This window comes from Cnephaeus nilssonii, assembly GCF_951640355.1.
Source record: "Cnephaeus nilssonii genome assembly, chromosome: 12".
Lineage (NCBI taxonomy): Eukaryota > Metazoa > Chordata > Mammalia > Chiroptera > Vespertilionidae > Cnephaeus > Cnephaeus nilssonii.
This window is the reverse complement of record NC_137083.1, coordinates 28,953,652-28,975,312: the sequence shown is the minus strand read 5'-3', so window position 1 is coordinate 28,975,312 and position 21,661 is coordinate 28,953,652. Positions and strand designations below refer to the sequence as shown.

General features: G+C 44.9%; 1 protein-coding gene and 1 pseudogene across 2 annotated transcripts in view; one reads left to right on the top strand and one right to left on the bottom strand.

Annotated features, from left to right (window-relative positions):
- Nucleotides 1-414: 414 nt before the first annotated feature.
- The window catches only part of CDK14 (cyclin dependent kinase 14), a 516,006-nt gene continuing 494,759 nt past the window's right edge, over nt 415-21,661 (top strand). The window contains exons 1-2 of the mRNA XM_079785896.1: nt 415-1,120; nt 8,652-8,683. Of these exons, the coding sequence (XP_079642022.1) occupies nt 1,030-1,120; nt 8,652-8,683 (123 nt within the window). The 5' untranslated portion in view covers nt 415-1,029. The remainder of the gene's footprint in view (nt 1,121-8,651; nt 8,684-21,661) is intronic.
- LOC307107832 (ribosomal protein uL24-like) lies at nt 17,802-19,693 on the bottom strand (annotated as a pseudogene). The gene has a single exon. The product of its transcript is annotated as a ribosomal protein uL24-like (transcript).

Below are 21,661 nucleotides of genomic sequence, written 5' to 3'. Positions count from 1 at the left end.
AACCGGCACACCTTTCCCTTTGCATCTTGCACGTCACCGCTTCCTCGGCAAAACAATAACAGTAAAAGTCACCGTGAAGCCCGAGTGCGTCCTCCAGGCCCTTCCGCTACCCCGACCTGGAGACAGCGGTGGCGGCCCTCCCCCTAAGCCCCCCACTCCGCGCTCCTTTCACCCGGGTTCGCGGCAGGGAGAAAACCACGCAGATGGAAGATCTAGGCTCAATCCCTTTCCTTTCAGGGGCCTCTCCACGGCCCGAGACCGGGGGTCCCCCGGCGTAGTCCGCTCCCAGCCCTGCGGGTTCTCGGCCCTCCTCCCCGGGCCCGGGTCCCCCGCGCGCGGGCGGGGCGGCAGGGCCGGGGGAGGAGCGCGGGGCGGCCAGGAGGGGGCGCCGCGGGGGCGCCGGCGGGTGGGGAGGGCCGCGGTGGACGCGGGCTGCGAGAGCGGGGAGCCGAGGTCGCGCCGGGGTCCCGCGCCCGGGGGCCCTCGCCGAGGGGAAGGCGGGGCAGCGGCGGCGGGAGGGGCGGTGAGGGCGGGGCGGGCAGCGGTGCTGCGCCGCGGTTCTTTTTCCCCCTCGAGCGCCCGAAACTCGGGGCTGAGAACTTCCCTCCGCCCTCGCCCCGCGCCCCGGGCGACCCCGGCTCCCGCACCTGGTCCCCGGCCCGCCCCCGCCCCCGCTCCGGCTGCGCCGCCCCCACGGCCCGCCGCGCCGCTCTGGGTTACAAAGGAGGGAAAATGGGCCGGGCGGCGGCGGCGCGGCGCGGAGCCACTACGGCCGCGGCGATCGTGGCCGCCCCCGGCACCACGTAGGAGGCCCCCGCCCGCCCGTCCGCCCGCCCGCCCAGCGGTGGCCAGGCCCGAGCGCAGCCCGCGGCTCGCTGCCCGAGCCCTGCGCGTCGCCTCCCGGGCGGAGGAGGAGGCGGAGGCGGAGGCGGAGGCGCCGCCTTCCCCGCGCCGCGCCGCGCGCTCGCCGTTGTCTGCGCTCCGCTCTGGACCAGTTTGGGGAAGTTGCCGGGGCCCGGCGTCGCCCAGATGTGCGACCTCATTGAACCGCAGGCGGCCGAGAAGATCGGCAAGATGAAGAAGTTGCGGAGAACTTTGTCGGAGAGTTTCAGTCGCATCGGTGAGTGGCGCGCTGCCCGGGCGCGCGGCCCGGCGCCCCCGGCGTCCGCTCCTGCTGCCCCGCGCTTCTGGCACCGGCGCTGCCGCGGCAACCTGGCTCGCGTGGGGGGTGCTGAGCTGTGCGCGGGCGATGCGGGGAACACCGTCCGGGACCCGGGGGAGGCTGGCGACACCCCTTTCCTCCAGGATCTGGGGTTTCATTTGTGGATTATTTTAAGCCTACAATTTGGGTTTCCCGTCCTCGCTGCTACCGCTCGGGCTTTCGCGCCCGCTGATGGGGGGGGGGGGGGGGGGGGACCGGCGAGGGGACGCCCCTGCCCCCGCCGCACGGGGGACTGGGCGGCTGCGTGGGCCAGTTGTTATTTCTGGGCGCAGGCGTTGGTATTGGGTGTTTAGTCAATAACTGAGCTTTGGAAATGGGGGGAACGTTGCGTTGTGCCCTGGCATTGTTGAACACAGCGAACCCAAAGAGAAGTGGGACAGGTACCTTGGGACCTTTTGTTCGGTACTCAGGTCCTCGAAAGCGAAATTTGGGGTGTTCCGTCCCGAGGTCTCGGAATTTTTCCATCGCTGCAGGGGAGAATGCGCGCTGTGAACTTGTCAGGACATTTAGGAATATCTCCCGAACTTCTTCTTCCCTGTATTAGAGCTCCAGGGCTATTATTGTCTTTTAAACCAACCAACCAGCCAACCAACCGACCGACCGTCCGACCGACCGACCGACAAATAAAAACCGACCGAGAAATGTTTAGAACATTTAAGAACAAGTTCATGTGACAGACTGTACCTGGGTGACAACAGTATCACGTGGAATGGGTTTGCTAGATTTCTGGGGTTGGCCATAGAAAACCCCTTTAAACCTTAATACAGTGGCCGGCACCGCACATAACTTTCATTTACACAGCTAACTGCTTTCAGCAAGAAAATCGTGCTAGCACTAAAAATCCTCAGAAGCCTTCGAGCCTTTGTTTCACTTTTTTTTTTTTTAACGTGTCATCCACGTTAATGAAGGTGTGAATGGGCATTGAGCCAGAGGTTCTTCAAAATAAAACCCTGGCGTGCACATGAGTATTGTAGTCATCCTTCTATCCATTCATTTAAAAAATTATGATGTAAGTGCGTTGGAAAATATGTAAACTTTCTCCCAGTAAAACAAAGCATGGGGTCAACATTTAGTTTTCTTTTAACTTAAAATTTCACATTGGGATACCAAATCTTTCCCAAGATGCCTGTAAAGTTACGGTGTGAACCCAATATTTAGTCCCGGTTTTATTTATTACATGCATGGGCTATTTGCAGTTTCACTTTTACAGTTAGGGATGCCTATGGTCTGTACATTCAAATGAAGTTTGGAAGCAAGAAGAGCGAAGGGGACTAGGTGTTGAGTCGGTGCTCCTTATGAAGGAGGATGTGTCAGCTCCCCACCCCCACCATCACAGAGGCGGTCTGCAGTCCATTAAGCCCGGTTCTAAAACACATTAACTGTATATTTACTAATGCTAATGACTCTGTTGGAGCCCTTCCAGTTTTTTTGTTAAATAATTCATTGCAATTGAATCTCAGTAAGAAACCAAGGACATTAATATAAAAATTCCTTATGTTTAAATAATTTCAAGGTTTTGATCGACAATCAGTATCACTTAGATTAACTACAGTGCTGTCAAATGGGGCAGTATAGTTAATTGGATTTTCTAGCTTCCTGAGATTTAGTGATGTGAAACCCGTTTTGATTCTGGCTCTTGTTCAAATGTCTTCTAAGATCTAGTAGATTTTACTTCCTTTCGGAAACGGCACAGTGCAGTAAACATAACTGATTGTTGTATTGATGGAAAGTCTTGATTCTGAATAGCCTATCTCATTCTGGAATACTGTAAAAAGGAGATAAAGAGATTTAAAGTGGTTATGATTTAAGCCCAAGACATTTCTTCAAAGTAGCATTACAGAAAAATGAACCTTTGTTATCCATATGTTTTCTTGAGGTTGTGTTTGCAACATCAAAAATCAGTGAAATCAATCTGATTCGTTAAGGGTTTTTAAGGTATTGGAGGCTGTTGAATTGAGGTTTTACGATGGAATTGTATGGTACACAGGTAAAGGGTGTTGTGGGCTGTGTGTCACACAGACTGGGGATTTCTGGTGTTGCCACTTGTCGCTGAATGACCTTGGACAGGTCCCTCAACTTTTTTGTGTGTGTACAAATCAATTTTGTCATGGGCATTAGTGGAATAATACACATGAGGTCCTGTGTGCTATGTAATACTCAATAGGTGCTCACCATAGGTGATTATCATTATTTGTGATGGCATCGTACTGACATAATTGATCTTCCGGTGGAAAGCACGAGAAGTAAGGGAAGAAGTGGCCCCTGACTTTACCGTAGAGCTAGCCTGGAAACAAGGTAGGTTTTGGAGTTGGACCCAAATATCAGAGTATACACTTCCTTTCTTCTAGGGCAGTGGTCGGCAAACTCGTTAGTCAACAGAGCCAAATATCAGCAGTATAACCATTGAAATTTCTTTTGAGAGCCAAAATTTTAAACTTAAACTTCTTCTAACGCCACTTCTTCGAAATAGACTCGCCCAGGCCGTGGTATTTTGTGGAAGAGCCACACTCAAGGGGCCAAAGAGCTGCATGTGGCTCGCGAGCCGCAGTTTGCCGACCACGGCTCTAGGAGAAAATCCAAATAAGGGTGAAGAAATGCATTCAAATGAATATGAAGAAATGTCATTTCTTTGAAAGTAGGTGATTTCAATAGTATTTATGGTTTTCTGCTAAATAGTGTCAGTGTATTGGTTTATCTAGGAAGTACAATAGTTGTCTCATGGTTTTTTCTTTTAAATTTAGGTTAGTATAAACAAAGACAAATGGGAATTTGTTAATTAATTGTTTAGGGGTTTAATTAATTAGTTAAAGGGGGTTTCTGCTTGTTGTGTACCTTGGGCAACTAGCAGAATTTCCCCAAACCCCATAGTACTCATTTGTCAATTTTCTTAAGGTTGTTGTGAAGATAAATTAAATAAAATACATAAAATACCTAGTGCAATATGTGTCACATGATGGAGATCATTCCTGGAGGCTATTATTCCTCAATTATTTTGTTTATCTTCTATCTTTCTCCTTTCTTCATTGGTACTTCATGAGGAGATCAAAGAATATGTGTTTATTCCTGTTAAAAAATCCAATATCACAACATAGTCATTCACTTTAACCAATCTGTGATGGCTTTTGAAATGAACATACTGACTTTATTTTGCCTTTTTAGTATGATTCAAAAGTGTAGCTTGTTGTGTGATAAAATATACAGTATTATTGTTTAGCCATAGAAAGTAGTAATCATTCAGCTACAGAAAATAAGGGTGATTTTTGAAAGTTGGTGATATCTAATCAATGTTTATTAATAATAATTCTGACTACCTGAAAGTGGCAGTGCTAATGTGTAATTTATTCCTACGTGAAAGATCATGCCAACTTTGTCATTGCCCATCTCGAATACAGCTGATCTGAGATTACTGCATTGTAGAAGGTCTAATAAAACACATTGGCTTTCAAGCCATGGCACTCTAATTTACGACATCTGCCAGGGAGTGACTGTTATACAGCTATGGTTCTTTCATAATATGGGTGTAATTGAATTTCAAAGTCATCCATTGATTTCATTAGTATTTATGGTTTACTGCTAAATAGTGTCTGTGTATTGATTTATTTAAGAATTACTATACTAGTAGTTGTCTCATGTGTTTTTTTTTTTAATTTAGGCTAGCATAAACAAAGACAAATGGGAATTTGTTAAATTTTTAGAAAGTTTATATGAAAATGTATTTATTTATTTTGTTTATTTATTTATTTTTTTTGCTAGTGGTTATTGTGTGTGTTTTTTTTAATTCTTTCAAGTATTACATATGTCTCCTTTTACCCCGATTGACCCCCCCCCCCCACCAATCCCACCCCCTAGGACTATCCCCCACCGCCCCAGTGTCTGTCTGTGTCCATTGGTCATGCCAATATGCATGTATAAAAGTGCTTTGGTTTACTTGTTTATTTTTGAATGTTAGCCTAGGAGGAAAAAACCTTCCTGTAATATCTGGTATAAGAGTAAGGTCAAAGTGACATTTCATCATATTCATTTGAATGCATTTCTTCACCCTTATTTGGATTTTCTCCTAGAGAAAGGAAGTTAATACTCTTTGATATTTGAGATGAAACCCATGTATTCCATTTCTTTAGAAGAGTTTTTTGGGAGAACTGAGTAAAAGGAAGAGTCTGTGGTTACACTGAATTTTTGGGTTCGTTACCTTGTGCTATAAGTGTGTAACTCTAGAATCCAGTTGTCATTTGATAAGTCCATTTTGTCAAAGAGAAATGTAAGAAAGGGTGAGACAAAATTTAGCTGTTGTCCCTCTCTCAATGTAGTTTCAAAAGATTTTAATTTGAAAAATATGAAATGAATTCATATCAAGGATCCTTTCATAAGAGAGCATACTGTATGGTTTTCATATGCCAAAACTTTAGAGTGTCTCAAATGTAAGGTGTTGTCTTTTTGCCATTGAGATACATAACTCATTAATTCAACAACTAGTTAATTATTGAGTACATGCTGTGTTCTAGATATTGTGCTGGCATCAATACTGGTCCTTGTCCTCACGACTTTAAGAGAAGATAGGCCAATGAATGGGGATAGACTATGTGTACAGTGAAAAATTCTACCTTGAAGATTGGCATAATTTGCTGTTGGAGAACATAGGATGGGTATCTCTTTAGTCTTAGTGAGATCATGGAATGCTTTCTAGAGGAAGCAATGTCTGAGCAGAAGAATGAATAGAAATCTGATTATCTTAAATGGCTTAATACATGCTCCGCTGTTAACCCAGAAACATGTAATATGCTTATTACTCCACGATATCTATGAAGACAATTGTGGGCTTACATTTATGTGAATGATTAATGACAATCAGGGAATGTAATCAATAATGAGATGTTGTGTGCTTGTTTAGGTCACCAGTGACTGATAAATATTTAGAAATGACACCTTTAATTGGCCTTTTTTGTTACAACTGTTCTTCAGGGCAAGGTTTCCGTGTAAGGTGTCAGCCTAGCGATAGAGGGTTTCAATGAAGCCATAGACGTCTTGGTTCTCCCCTGTAGTATCCAGGTCTCGAGAATAGTGTGTAGGGGAGAGAATCTGGCTCCCTGCTCTTATATCTTAGAAAATGCACCTGCAGTTTCCTCTTCTATTTCCTCTTTTTATCTACAGACCCCACATCTTTATCCAGAATGTTGGAGGAATTGGCAGGATTTGGGGGGGGGGGGGGGGCGCAAGAAGGAAATAGTCCACTCTGGGTATTGAAGAATTCTGGTTTTCTGCTTTCTTCATCTCTCAACTTGAGGGTCTTCATTCCATATTTGCAGTTCTCTAAGGGATAGTATCAATTCTAATTATTTTTAAAAATATATATTTTTATTGATTTTTAGAGAGAGAGGAAGGAAGAGAGAAACATCGATGAGAGAGAAATATCATTCATTAGCTGCCTCCTGCACACCTTCTACTGAGGATGAAGCCTGCAATGCTGGCATGTGCCCTGACCAGGAATTGAACTCGTGACCTCTTGATTCATGGGTCAACGCTCAACCACTGAGCCACACCAGCTGGGCTCAACTCTAGTTCTTCCTGGATGCTTTGCTTAAGAAAAACCATGGCTAAATTTCCAGAACTTTTATCATGTCCAAAATAAATACCTTTAGAAGTTTGTACTGTGAATTATAAGCTTGCTGCTGTTTGTATCTTGTATGGCAGCCTCAAAATGATTTCCATTAATCTTTGTTAAATGTGCTAGGTCTGAGGCTGGACAATAGTTGACTTCGTATTTGAAATCAATGAGCTAATCATTTCTATTTCAAATATTGTGGTTTTTTTTAGATGGAACCATTTGTCTATACTTAATTTATGTAGGTCACTAGTATTTTATAACAGAATCACTAGTCACGTATGTTAATTAAAGGATATGCCTTGGGTTGAGGGATTGAGGATATAGTCTAGTAACATTGTTGACCAGTATTTAAAGAAAACCTTCTAGATGAGAAGTTTTACATTCTAAGTTAAAATTTAACCATTCAGAACTAACCCTAGCTATCAAGAACACCTAGGATCTTGTATATGTATTTCTATCAAAATAGGTTATTTGAGATAGATTATTAATGTAAATTTAATAAAATACATAATAAAATATGTGTAATTGAATGTGAGAGAAGCCATTTGAAACTGGGACAATAGGACTTTCTTTTAATTTTTCCATTCAGAAGAAATTGTTCTAAATTAAAGGAAGTAGAGGAATCTATTCCAGATCAGTTTCTTAGGCAAAAGGGGAGGGCTAAGAATTAAACTTTCAGAAACATTTTATCTCCCTCAACCTGTCCTCATCCCCCTTAATGCACCACCATAACCACATACTTACTGATGTTTTAAAGAGACAACTTTTTACTATGAAACAGAAAAATAATCTTTTTAGGGTTGCTAGCCGATACCATGTAAGCTTTGATATGATAACTTCAGCTGAGGTACATGACGTCTCTCGAAGCTTAATTGCCAAAATAATTTGCTTTCCATTGCTCTTGACAGAACATGGCTTCCCAAGTAAGAGCTACCCAAGTACTTCTATCTGGAGTAGAACTATCCAGTGTAGGCGAGTAAACGCCTAAGCACAGTTCTATAAATTTGAAACATTTCTCCAACGGGTGGTTTCATTTAAATTAGCTACTTTCTGCATTACCTTAATATGAAACATCCTAAGTAATTGTAGGATTACAATTTAAGGAAGGAGGTGTTTGCCAACTATGCATGGAATACTTCTTTTTCTCTTTTTCAGTTCTGAAGCCGTATAGGTTTAAAATACATTTCAAGTATTCACCAGTTCCTATAGCATATTCTGAACGTATTGTTTCCTTTGTTGATATTTTGCTGTACAGTTTCTCATGTTGAAAAGTTTGAATTATGTAGCTGCAGTGCGTATTGTACGTGCCTGGTCTTTCATCACTGTACTTAAATTTTTCTCAGTATGAGAATCTCATTCAGGGCCCTGTAAGGGTGGGTGTCATCCTAACAGCTGGTCTGGGAGGTCCATAAGCCATGCGTAATGATGTAGGCTCAAAACCCAGAAGTTTAAGGGGAAATTTCTTTAATCTTACTTTTTGATTTTTTGTTTTCATACTTTCATTTAAACATTTTCCTACAACAGAGGAGGTAGGGGAAGGATATGCATGCTTCTTTTCCATACTTGGGAAGACAGTCTCATTTACATATGTATGAGAGTGTTTCACAAAGATGCATGCTGTGCAATTCTCTCTCCCATTTGCAGTTTTCATCTTTGTATAGCAACATTGTTATTCAGGTTGGGGTACAGTTTTACTTTCTGAAATGAAAACACCATACTGCTTTGGTATTTTTTTTTTTTTTTCTTCTGTTTTCTAGAACTTAGATACTTGGCCTCTTTTTTGAGATGTTTCACAATAACTGTTTCCTTTCCTTTTTTATTTTATAGCTTTGAAGAAAGACGACACCACCTTTGACGAGGTAGGTTAAATTTCTTTATCTAATGTTAGATGTATTTAATTACTGCCAACTAAAGTCAATAGGTGCCAACTTCACACTTAGAAACAGAAGAAAAAAAGCCTTCAGAAAACCAACAAGAGGTGAGATCTCTTTAGTTACACTATATTATTTGTCAGTTTTAAATCAGTCGAATGAGTGAACAACAATATGTCTTTTTAAATTAACAAACCCACGGGAGACCCCGCAGGGCTTGGGGGCGCTGCCTTGCTGGTGGCCGTGCTGGCCCAGCGCAGTGTGCGGTGCGTGCTCGGGGCCAGCTTGGAGCCGCAGGGAGGCTGGGCACCGCCGCGCCCTTGCGCACCTCCTCTGGATCAGGGTGCGATGCCCTGTTGACGCCACGCATTGTCTGTCAGACTCCCAGAGGACGAGCTGACTTTTCCCGTTCTAGTTTTCCCGTGCTTTGTCTATCAGATCCGACTTTCTCTACCTGCCGCACAGTAGCAAAAAAAAGCCTGGTCCAGCAAGGCAGAGGTAATTAGTAGCATTCTGAGTGTGATTTTTCAGTTGTTCTCTTTCCTGAGTTTTTCCTGTATCAGTGGGGATCACCAGAGAAATAATGTGTTTTCAAAACGTTCTCAAGAGTGCTATCAAGTGGTGTTTCATTGTCGCCATCCAAAGCCACGGTAATTGATCTGCGTTGTAAACTGGGCCACATGGGCATACGTATATACATACTACACGTTTATCCATGAACACAGATGTGTCTATACGATGGGCTTATCCTGAAGGCTCACGAAAGCCTAGATTCGTTTGGTGGGGCTCACCGCGGCAGGTTCCGTGGAAGATGCTGCCTGTCACCCTCGGCTGTAGTGCTTCCGAGAGGAAAGGACGTTGGTCAGCCTGGCAGGTCCTCTTGGCCCCGTGGCCGGCTGTGGCGCCGGGCAGGACCGCTCAGGGGAACCTGCTCCAGACCAGGATTTCTGGATGGGGCCGGCGTCATTTGGCTCTCACGGTCGGCTGCTTCGGCTGCTGCACCTGCTCCTTTTCCCGGGCCCAGCTCTGCAAAGCTGTGTCCCTGGACTCCAAAGCCACTTCCGCTGCCAGCCTTTCTGAAACGTCCTATAAAACTTAGTTACTCTAGACCCGAGGCAATAGAGGAATCTTTTCTTCCCCGTCTGCAGTAGTAATAACGATGTTCTCTAACCCCGTATTTCTGGGATTTCAGCAGGGTTACTGAGATGTTTGTAGGTGAGCATTTTCTTCCTTCTCAGAAGAAATCAATGTGAGAATATTGGGCACCTTTTCTCTCTTTATAAAGAAGAGCCTCCCCGCTAATTATGGAGGTAATGTGAGCTCTCATAAAAAAAAAAAAGGAGCAAGCAAAGTCTCCCAGATCCTATTAGCCAGTTACAACCACTGTTGCAAGTTCTTGCTTCTTTCCTCGTGTTAAAAAATAAGCGGAAAACCACAGCCCGCATATTACATAGTCGGCTCTCTTCCTTCTCACCTGGACCACACATGTTACTTTCCTTTATTTTTACACGACTACTAATCATCCTTAGCCATGCAAAACACCTCTTGTTTGAATGCTATTGTTAATGATTGTATGTTATGCTGCCATGTGGCTGTGACATGTGGCTTTCAAAAAAAGCTGAGGCTGGATCCTAGATGAAAGTTAAGGATGTGTATACCAGACCCATTAACTACCCACCCTCCATTACCCCAAAATCTCTGCATAAAGTCTGGATTTTGTAATTTGGGAAAAGTTATCCTTAGCTTTTACAAAGTGTTTTCCTTCCTCGGTGCCACAAGAGATTGGTTAAATACCTCTGACCAGTAGACCTCAGAATGCTACTCTTGGAAGAGACATTGGAGGGTATTTGGCCCACATTATCATTTCTCTCAAGAGCAATTGATTGACTTTTTCCAAGCCTTTTACAAAATTGTGAGGATTAAATCAGCTAAGGATCAAAGTTCCAGAACAGTGATGGGCACATAGGAAATGTCTCATTATTGGTATCATCATTGTCCTTGTCTTCCTCCTCCTCCTCCTCCTCACCGAAGCTCTCACCATGACATCCACCTTCTGTAGTTGGGATTGGGAAGCAGGCTACAAGGTTGATTTAGTTCGAAATTAAGAATTAGAGTTATGAGGAGAGTTATTTCAGATATTCCACTAGAATTCCATATAAGCTTTTGTATGATGATTTGCATATTAATTAAAACTAAAACGATTGTCTAAAACCTACTACATTGCAGGTCATTCCAGGTCATTCTGAGGATGACTGCGTTCAGCTTTGTGATCCCTCGGGTGTCTTGCACATGGTTAACAGCCAATAACTACCTAATGAATAAAAGTCAATAACTGTTGCCAATAAGGAGAGCAAGTGTTGAACTGAATGTCAGACGATGTGAGTTGTCATTTGCCAGTTCCTACCTAGTGGGCAAGTCATTTAATTTACCCAGGGCTCACTTTCTCATTTGTAAAGCCAATCAGTTAGACTACCATCTTCAGGTTGCTTTCTTATGTTCAAATGTATGATAGAATTCTACGTAACAATCAACATAAAATTACAATTTTACCAAGATCAGAAAAGAGCCCCAGATCTGTGATTATGTAAACAGGAAGTCAGTGACTTCTAAGGTCCTCTTCAGATTAGAGCGATAGAAGTTTTCTTGAACTTGTTTTGTGATCTTACCATTTGAATCTCAAAACTCGGGGCTGGGTCCGCATCTTAGATAGGCATCGGGATGTGGCAGCTTTTCTCCCTCTCAGTATTTCTGAGCTGGAGCTCCGTGGCTCTGTGGCCTCCTACAGAACGCCTGGAGCTGGAGTCTAGTTGCTACTCCTTGGTTTACAGAGAGGATTTTTCTAGGGTGTGTGTCCATGTTTGACCTTGAATGGAGAAGAAAAAAATATAGACCTATTTGAAAAATATGTTTATTTACTTGTTCTTAAGTAGGCTGCAATAGCCTGACTGGAATTTGTTAATTTTCATAACCAGCCTGGAATTTATTCAGGAACTGCCCTCTAATGCTTGCTGTAGAGAGAAAATGAGAGGCACTTTGGAAGTTAAGTATTGAGGGCCTCAGATAGTTACATTGGTAGGTAGTTTTATTGAAAAAGGGGATTTGTTGAAGCCATCATATTTGGAGAGAGGATGTTCTAAGGATGATCGTTTTGCTCTGAATTCATTGTGCATTTGGGTCCCGATTAAACTATGAAGCATTTTATGTTCTGTGGGTTTAATCTGCACATTTGATGTGGACAGACTAATCAGCCTATCTAATAAAAGTAACATGCAAATTGACCTTACCTCCGCTATACCCACAAGCCACGCCCACCAGCCAATCAGGAGCAAGTATGCAAATTAACCCAACCAAGATGGCTGCGGCCACAGACCGAGCAGGAGGCTTGGGTTTTCCCGGCAATGGAGGAAGCCAAGCTTTCCGCACACCCTGGCCGGCCCAGGCCTCCACTCAAGGCTACAAAGTTTCAATTATAGAAGATAAATAAATCCCAACAAAAATGGCGGCAGCCACAGAGCTGGAGAGAGTAGGAGGCTTGAGTTGCCCCCAGCGATGGAGGAAGCCAAGCTTCTGCAACCCTGGCCTGCTTTGGCCTCCGCTCAAGGCTACAAAGTTTCAATTATAGAAGATAAATAAATCCCAGATACCAGGGCTTCCTCTTGGGTCACCGGGGGGCATGGCCGGCCTGTAAACCACCACAGGCCCCTCACCCAGGCCGCCCCACACCCCAAGGGAACCCCCATCTTGATTCGGGACACCCTTCAGGGCAAACCAGCTGACCCCCACCCGTGCACCAGGCCTCTATCCTCCTTCCTATCTAATAAAAGAGTAATATGCAAATTGACCATCACTCCAACACACAAGATGGCTGCCCCCATGTGGTCAAAGATGGCTGCCCCCATGTGGACACAAGATGGCCGCCACAAGATGGTCAGCAGGGGAGGGCAGTTGGGAGGGACCAGGCCTACAAGGGAGGGCAGTTGTGGGCAATCAGGCCAGCAGGAGAGGGCAGTTGGGAGGGACCAGGCCTGCAAGGGAGGGCAATTGGGGACGATCAAGCCTGCAGGGGAGAGCAGTTAGGGGTGACCAGGCCGGCAGAGGAGGGAAGTTGGGGTGACCAGGCCTGCAGGGAAGAGCAGTTGGGGGGAACCAGGCCTGCAGGGGAGGGCAGTTAGGGTGACCAGGCCTGCAGGGGAGGGCAGTTAGGGGTGACCAGGCTGGCAGGGGAGCAGTTAGGCATCAATCAGGCTGGCAGGGGAGTGGTTAGGGGGTGATCAGGCTGGCAGGAAGAAGCAGTTAGGGGCAATTATGAAGGCAGGCAGGCGAGCAGTTGGGAGCCAGCAGTCCTGCATTGTGAGAGGGATGTCCGACTGCCTGTTTATGGATCTGGCCTAAACGGGCAGTCGGACATCCCTCGAGGGGTCCCAGATTGGAGAGAGTGCAGGCTGGGCTGAGGGACACCCCCTTCCCCCCGTGCACGAATTTCGTGCACCGGGCCTCTAGTTTATAAGGATATCCCAAATAAAATTTTATTGGTTTTAGTTTATTCTTTTGTTGTTTTTTTCCCCCTACAAAACTCCCTCCCTCCCCACCCCGAACTTTTTGATTTTTGGATCCTTAGGGTTTGACACAGTACATGGCCAAAATGAAGGGGCCAAATAAATAATTGTTGGAGAAACAAATGGTTAAGCCCTATTGAAGGATGAAAGAACATTGCTATTTTGTGTCATAGTTTTAAGTGGACACAGTGTTTTTGGTGACATTGTGATGAGAGCTAGTAAGTGTCAACTTCATAACTGTGATACCATTATAGAACTTTCCAAGTTTCTTTCTCACCTTTGGTCCCCAATAAATGGCATGGCATGTCCCCTGAGTGGATCCATTCTTCCTGAGGCAGTGAACAATAGCTATACTATGACTTCTGGTAAATTTTTTATCTTATTTATTAAAATCTTATTTGTTTTAAAATAATAATAATACCTAAAATGTAAAAGGTCAGAAATATAGTTAATCTGCACCAATGTAAAATTACCACACATAAAACCTTTTGAACTTTGGAAGCAAAAAGTTCCAATTAAGTATACATATATGTGTATAGAAAGAGTTGGAAAAGTCAAAAGCCACAGCAATTCATGAATGGTTCTTGTGCATAAATTAAGAGGTTAAACTGTGTAGTTTTAGTTCTGCTTCATGCCTCGGTTACTTTAGCTCAGATAAGTTGTCAGAACAAAGTGTTCACTATGCTTGGCTCTTTGGGGAGAAATACAGAAATTTTAGTGACTAAAATAAACCTTTTAAATGTGAAGAGTTTTATTTGTTTATGGTATATGATCTAGATAGTTAAGCACTTATTTGTATGGGGGAAATAAAAGGTGGTCACTTATGAATTTTTCTAATTGTTCTTTACTCTGCTCAATTATTTCATGTTTGTGAAGTATAAGAGACTGCCAACACATTTTGCCATTTTCTAGCTGTTTTATTTTTTATATGCTAGAAAAGTGTGTACAAAGCCTATCAAATAGCTTCACATTTTTACATTTGAACTGTAACTTCTTCAAGTACCTTCTTCTAGGTTAACTTGCTTCCTGTCCGCTGAATGTGATCATTCTGTGAGATGGATGGGGGCAGTATCCATTGATTTCAGCTTCTAGTCTATGCCTCTCTTGGCTATCTATAATAATAAAAGCCTAAGTGGCCATCGCAACCAAACGGACGACGGAACAGGCTGTGTGGGGCGCAGGCCGGCAGGGGGGTTAGTGAGGGGCGACCAAACGACTGAGCAGCAGGCTGCGTGGGGCGACCAGGCCGGCAGGGGGGTTAGTGAGGGGCAATCAGGCTGGTGGGGGAGGCATTTGGGGGTGACCAGGCCGGCAGGGGGGGGGCAGTTAGGGGTGACCAGGACAGCAGGGGGGGAAGTTAGGAGTGATCAGGCAGGCAGACAGGTGAACAGTTAGGAGCCAGTGGTTCCGGATTATGAGAGGGATGTCTGACTGCTGGTTTAAGCCTGATCCTGGGAGATCAATTAGAGATTGGGTCTAAACCGGCAGTCGGACATCCCCCTATGGGTCCCAGATTGGAGAGGGTGCAGGCTGGGCTGAGGGGACCCGCCCCCCCCACCCCGTGCATGAATTTCGTGCACTGGGCCTCTAGTTTTGTATAAAGATGTAACTGTGACACTTACCCGCAATGATAAATGTGGCGCTGATTTTTATGAGTACTAGAGTCCAGGGGTTAGGTACAAATACAATTTGGGGATATTCCTGGTCATTCTTTTCCATCCATTGAGGGTAGTGGAAGTTGTTGCAGTCTTTGCTCACCCCAACCATCATCAGTGGAGGCCTCAGGGTCTGTGTGAATGATGTATGCATTGTATACCAGGGTCTCACTTCAGACTTCCCTGACTTTCTCATCTAAAATAATAAATCCCAGCCTGGCCGGCATGGCACAGTGGTTGAGCATCGACCTATTAACCAGGTTGTGGGTTCGATCCCCAGTGTGGGGTGTGATGGAGGCAGCTGATCAGTGATTCTCTCTCATCATTCATGTTTCTACCTCTCCCGCTCCCTTCCTCTCGGAATTCAATAAAAATATTAAAAAATATTAAACCCCAGTAATATCCTTCCCTTCCTCGCTCTCTCACTCCGGCTGCACTCCCTCTGTCTCTTCTTCGTCACTGGCTTCCAGTGTCCAGATAACCCCTCCTTTGCTTGCGCTGTCCCATTCTTCCAGCCCACAGTCCGTCCCCTGCTTCCCTGTTCATTTATGGCACATCACTCTCTTGCCAGTTTCCTCAATGGCCTCGCCCCTTGGTACGTTGCTTGTAGTAGACTCTGCCAGCCCTTGATTTTGAACTGGCGTCCTTTCCTTTCTTGCCAAGAGCTGCTGGAGGAAATCGCTCCACAGCGTAAGTACATTCATCGTCTCCAGCCTCAGCTGGAACCTGAGGCAGCTGTGCACACTGTGGGGCTGGCCTCGTTCCTGCTGCAACCTTTCCGCTCTCCCCAAACCTCCTAGCAACCCTCCTTCCTTTAAGTAGGTGCCTTTCCCTCTGTTAGTTTGCTAGAGTTGCCATAGAAATTCACTACAAACTGGGTGGCTTAAAACGACAGAAATGCCGTGTCTCACGCTTTGGAGACCAGAAGTCTGAAATCTAAGGGTCGGCAGGGTTGGTTTCTTCTGAGGCCTGTGAGGGAAGGATGTATGCCAAGCCCCTTTCCGTACCCTGTCGATGGCCACCTTCTCCCTTTGCTTCTTCGCATCGTCGTCCCTCGATTTGATATTTCCCCTTTTTATAGGGACATCAATCAAACTGAATTAGGGGCCCACTCTGCTCCAGTAGGACCTCATCTTAATTTAACCAGTTACATCTGCACGGACCCCGTTTCTAAATAAGATCACATTCAAAAGCCCTGGGGTTTAAAGGACCTCAACATAGGAATTTGTTGGTGGAAAAAAGTGCAACGCATAACTCCCTCCAGCTTCTTAGAACACCTACTGCTATTAGGCATCAGCACCTCGCCCACACGTGTACCTTCATTGGCTCCAATCTTTCTCCCCACCCCCACCCCATCTTGGAGGAGGGTTGTCTTTTCCGTGCTGGGCTAGTTCCTCCTCCTCTCCTCTTGATTCCTTCCCCTCCCTCCCATGCCAGAAACTGTGTGATTGAGCCTTTCTTATCTACATTTTCTGTTTCTTCCTTTGTGTCTAGGTGTTACACCACAGGCCCTGAGCGTGGTTGAGTTCCCCATCTCTTTCATCATACCGGAAACCCTCCGTCCTCTGTGGTCATGTTTGCATGCCCCCCTCCAGGGGTTTGACCTTCCCTTGCTTCTGGCTGCCCCGTGGTATCATCCTCACGTCCGTGTGGCTGACTCAGCTTTCTGAATGCCGCACCGTGAGGTCCAGCTGCCCACGGGAGGTTTCTGCCGCTGCATTTCAAGGTCACCTCAGTCTCAGCCCTTACAGAACGTCACTGGTTCTTCTTTTCCCTAGACCTGCACCCGTCTCTCTCCTGTCTCAGCGATTGGCTGTAACAGCCACACGGTTTTCCAAGGCGAAAACCTGACACCATCCCTCCGAGCCCTAAATCCAGGCGTTGGCCCTGGTCCGCGTCTGCCATCTCCATTCCCACCGCGGAGGTGCCCGTCCGGCCTCATCCTGTCTTGCCTGGACTTGCCGTGGTCTAACTGGCTTCCCTGCCTTCACTTCCAAGGGAATGACAGATCTGAAACACACATCAGGCTCTTCACCCGCCGGATACTCTAAAAGCTTCCTGTCGGCTGCAGAGTCAAGTCCACACTCCTGGCTTGGCGGCCGAGGCCTCTCAGGATCTATCCTTTGCCCATCTTTCCACCTTATCAAACAGTCATCTCTCACTTCAGTGCCTTCATCGTCATTCAAGCTCCCACGACCTCAGTTCAAGACTTTATCTCCTTTACCTCTTTTATCTCAATAACCTCTGAATTGACCTCGTGGTTCCATCTGCTAATCTTCCCAAAATGTCTTTCTTGTCATGATACGTCCTTCACGTCAATTCGGAGATTTGTGCTTCAGGGGTTTATTGATGTCTGGTTTATGTGAGACTCTGGACATGCTGACTCTCAGTCTAGCCAGGCTCACAGAATTTATCCACTGACATTTATAGGCGGACTAGCTCCTATGATCTTGTGGTGTGGGGCCTGGGCACAGACACAGTGTTACTCTTTAGAGTAAGATTTTATGTAATTTTATATCCTACTTTATTTTCACCATGGTCCGTGTCTACCAACCCTGGAAGATAGGAACCTATCCCATGTAAGATGTCTAGAAATTTACAGATTGTTCTCATTATGCCAATAAGTCTTTATGTTTCAAATCCAACATTTTGGGTGACTGACGGAAAAAGAACTTGACTTCCTCCTTAATTCTCTCATTGGAAATGTAGTTGAAAATTTCGGAGGCTTGAAACTTTCTGTGCTTCAGTGTTTCCTTCAGTTTGATCACATTTGCCATCTCCCTAATTATGGTAGGCATAATTGCCATAATTATGTCTAGTCCCAGACAGTGCCTAGAATGTCTGGGTAGTGCCGTAAAGATTCAGAGAGGAGGTTCATGTCACAAAATGCAAAATGTATGACATTTGGGAGAATTAGTCACTTTCATCTTCCTTAATTCCCAAGAGACAGACTGTTACAGAAGTTGAAGGCATGAATAGTGTCTGTTTTCCCTCCCTGAGCACTGCGCATCCCGCGACAGGCCCCTTCGCCTGCAGGGAGTCTCCCCTGGGAGGCGGCTGGCCTTCCCTTTGGGGCAGTACTTTGATTTGCATGTTTGAATTCATTTGCGGAAAGCTGACCTTTGGTGTGGGAAGTCTCTTCATACAGCCGAGGCACTTACGATTTCCTTCAACCTGTACAAAATGGGCCCAGCTACAGGGAGTCCAATATACCCATGTTCCTTCTGACTGAAATTTGAGCCACTTATTTATAATCTACAGACCCTCAAATTGCTTGGTTGTATTTGAGATAGCTCTTATGCTAGGAACCATACGATAATTGAAATCAGCTAAGTAAAGGGTCAGGCTTTTTTTTATTTTTTGGTAATCATTTTTATTTTTCAATTACAGTTGACATACAATATTTTATTAGTTTCAGGTAACATGAATCTGACACCATACATAGTTATCAGAATATTATTGACTATATTATGACTGTTCTGTTACTACCAATTTGTACTTCTTAATCCCTTCACCTTTTTCACACTTTCTCCAACCCCCCTCCCATCTGGCAACCATCCAAATGTTCTCAGTATCTATATGTCTGTTTCTGTTCTGCTTGCTTATTTACTTTGTTTTTTAGATTTAATTGTTCATAGGTATGTATTTATTGCCATTTTTTCATATTTTAGATAATTTAATTTTTTTCTTATTTTTTATAAAGAAGACTATCATTTCATGTAATATTTGGTGATAATAAATTCTTTCAGCTTTTTTTTTGTCTTTGTCTGGGAAGCTCTTTAAATGTTCTTCAGTTTTAAAGATAGCTTTGCTGGGCAGAGTAATCTTGGTCATAGATCCTTGCTTTGCAGATTGTTCACTTTGCATAATTCTTGCCAATCCCTTCTGGCCTGCAGAGTTTCTGTTGAGAAATCAGCACTATGGGACCTCCCTTGTAGGGAACTAACTACTTTTCTCTTTCGGCTTTTAAGATTTTTCTCTTTGTCTTTAACCTTTTGCACCTTTTTAAAGAAACATTTCTGATTTTTATTCATAAAGTTAATCAAAACAGCAACAATAGATTTACAGAGCCACATATCAGTACCAAACGAGGAAGGGAAGAAATATTCCAGAGACATCTTGACAAGCTTCAAAGGAGTACACACCAGGCTAAAAACCTACAGCTAAACCGTGCCTGCAGAGCAGGTTATATTTATTCCTGCATTTTCTCAATAAGTTCTTCCTTATATTTGCCTTTCTCTTTTCCAACTTGTTGAGATTTGCTTTTGCATTCAAGAATTTCTTTACGATCTTTGTCCGGTTTCAGCCTGGTGATAACCACCTTGCTCGGTGAATGCCCAGGACAGGTGTGCCGTTAGCCTTCTCACGCTGCACCCGCTCGATGTAGATGACATTTCCTTCTTTACACCTGTACTGCCTTGCCGATTTGCTGACCTTTGTAGTGTCCTTGAACCACCTGGCCTCGTCGTCCTTTCAGATGGGCATGGAGTGGGCGTTGTACTTCTGCCGCAGGTCCTTGGAGAGCGGGGATGACATGAACTTGCCACTTTATATGCGAGGGGGCATTGAAGTGGCATTTGCGGTTTTTGCTGCAATCCGAGGTCACGAAGGGGTTGAACTTCATGGTGACCGTCTACCTGGCGCCAGAAGTGCCTAACTTTTTGCATTTTAATTATATGTGTCTTGGTGTGGGACTCTTTGGGTTCCTTTCTTTTTGAACTCTCTGGGGTTCCTGGACTTGTATGTCTATTTCCTTCACCAGGTTCGGGAACCTTCCTTCCTTCCCCCCTTCCCCCCTTCTTCCCTCCCTTCCTTCCTTCCTTCCCCCCTTCCTTCCCCCCTTCCTCCCTCCCTCCCTCCCTCCCTCCCTCCCTCCCTCCCTCCCTCCTTCTCTCCTTCCTTCTCTCCTTCCTTCCCTCCCTCCTTCCTTCCAATAGGTTTTCAATTTCTTGCTCTCTCTCTTCTCCTTCTGGCTCCTCCATGATGTGAATGTTGGTATGCTTGAGGTTGTCCCAGAGGCTCCTTACATTTTGGGAGTTCTTTTGGGGGTTCCTTTTCTTTTTATTTCTCTGTTTAGGTATTTTTTTTTTTTTGCTTCCTTGTATTCCAAATCGCTGTTTTAATTCTCAGCTTTCTTTTTTTTTTTAAGGTTTCTGTGTCCTTTTTCATGCTGTTGACGTTGTCTCTAAGTTTATCTGCTTTTCCCTTAAATTAATCGAGCATCATTTTAACCAGTGTCTTTAACTCTGCATCTAGTAGATTGCTTGTCTCCGTTTTGTTTAGCTCTTTTTCTGGAGTTTTGTTCTGCTTTTTTCATTTGGGACATGTTTCTTTGTCTCCTCATTTTGGCTGTTTTCCTGTGTTTGTGTCTATGTATTAGGTAGAACTGCTATGTCTCCCAGGCTTGGGAGAGTGGCCTTATGTAATCGGTGTTCTGTAAGGCCGAGTGGCACAGCCTCTCCAGTCACTTGAGCCGGGCACTCCAGGTCTACCCTCTTCCCCCCTGTGGGCTGTGTACACTCTCCTCTTGTAGTTGAGCCTTGATTGCTGTTGGCACATTAGTGGGAGAGATTTACCCCCAGGCCAGTAGGCTGTAAGGATTGGCTGTGACCACTGTAGTACATCAGCTGTGCAGGGGCCCACCCCACAGAGCAGGACTTAGTTCAGTGGGGGTCTGGTGCCTGCTGAGTCCACCCTTTGAGTGTATCCCTTCTGGAGGTGGTTGGGGGGCGGTGTGCTTCAACATGTTCTGAAACTGTCCAGTCAGTGCACTGGCTCTGGGACCTCCCAGGAGGTGCAGGCCAAGGTCACCTACCACCTATGTTCTGTCCAGGGCTTTACCTGGCATGAGCTACAAAGCAATCTGCAGATGGCTGCTGCTGGTGCGGGGCCTGGGGCCACTTAGTGAGATGTATAGGGCATGCTGAGGCCAGATGCTGCTTTTTTGAGAGATTTTAGGAAAGTCTGAAGCATGAGCCAAGACAGGCCATTTGTATGGAAAAGCCACTGGAAACAGCTTGGGTGAGCCTGCAAGTTGGTGGGGTCTCAGGTAATCACATGGATGCCAGACCAGCGCATTCTGAGGCTCGCCCCTCTTACCAGTCTCGATGTGGCTTCTTCTTTAATCCCCTAGTTGTAGGACTTCCGTTCAGCCAGATTTCAGGCCGTTCTGAATGATGGTTGTTCTATAGTTTAGTTGTATTTTTGATGTGGTTGTGGGAGGAGGTGAGAACCATGTTTACCTTGACCAGAAACCTCCAGACATCAGAGGTCAGTATTTTTTAAAAAAATTAAGGTCAAACAAGTGTCTATTTACTTTTTATGATCAAATGATTTTCTTCTTTGTTACAAATTAAATTTATCGGGATAACATTGGTTAATAACTATACACTTCGGGTGTACAACTTGATTATACAACACTTGTGTACTCTGTTGTGTGCTCACCTTGTCAGAGTTTTTTGAGGTCTGGAGTTATGGTCTGTGCTTTCAATTTATTTTTTAGTTTTTAAATTTTCTTTTTTTTCTTCCTGCCTTCCCTCCTTTCTTCCTGTCCTGCTCTGTTTTTTCCTCTTTCCCTTCCCTTCCCTTCTCTTTCTTTTCCTTCCCATTTCTTTTGTTTAAGCATATGAATTTGGGGATTTTAATGAAACATTAAAAAAAAATGATTTCAGTATATGGCAGTACTCTTTGCTACAGTGTCTTATAATGCAACATTGTGTACTTATTTTTAAAAGTGAGATTAATAGTTTTTATGT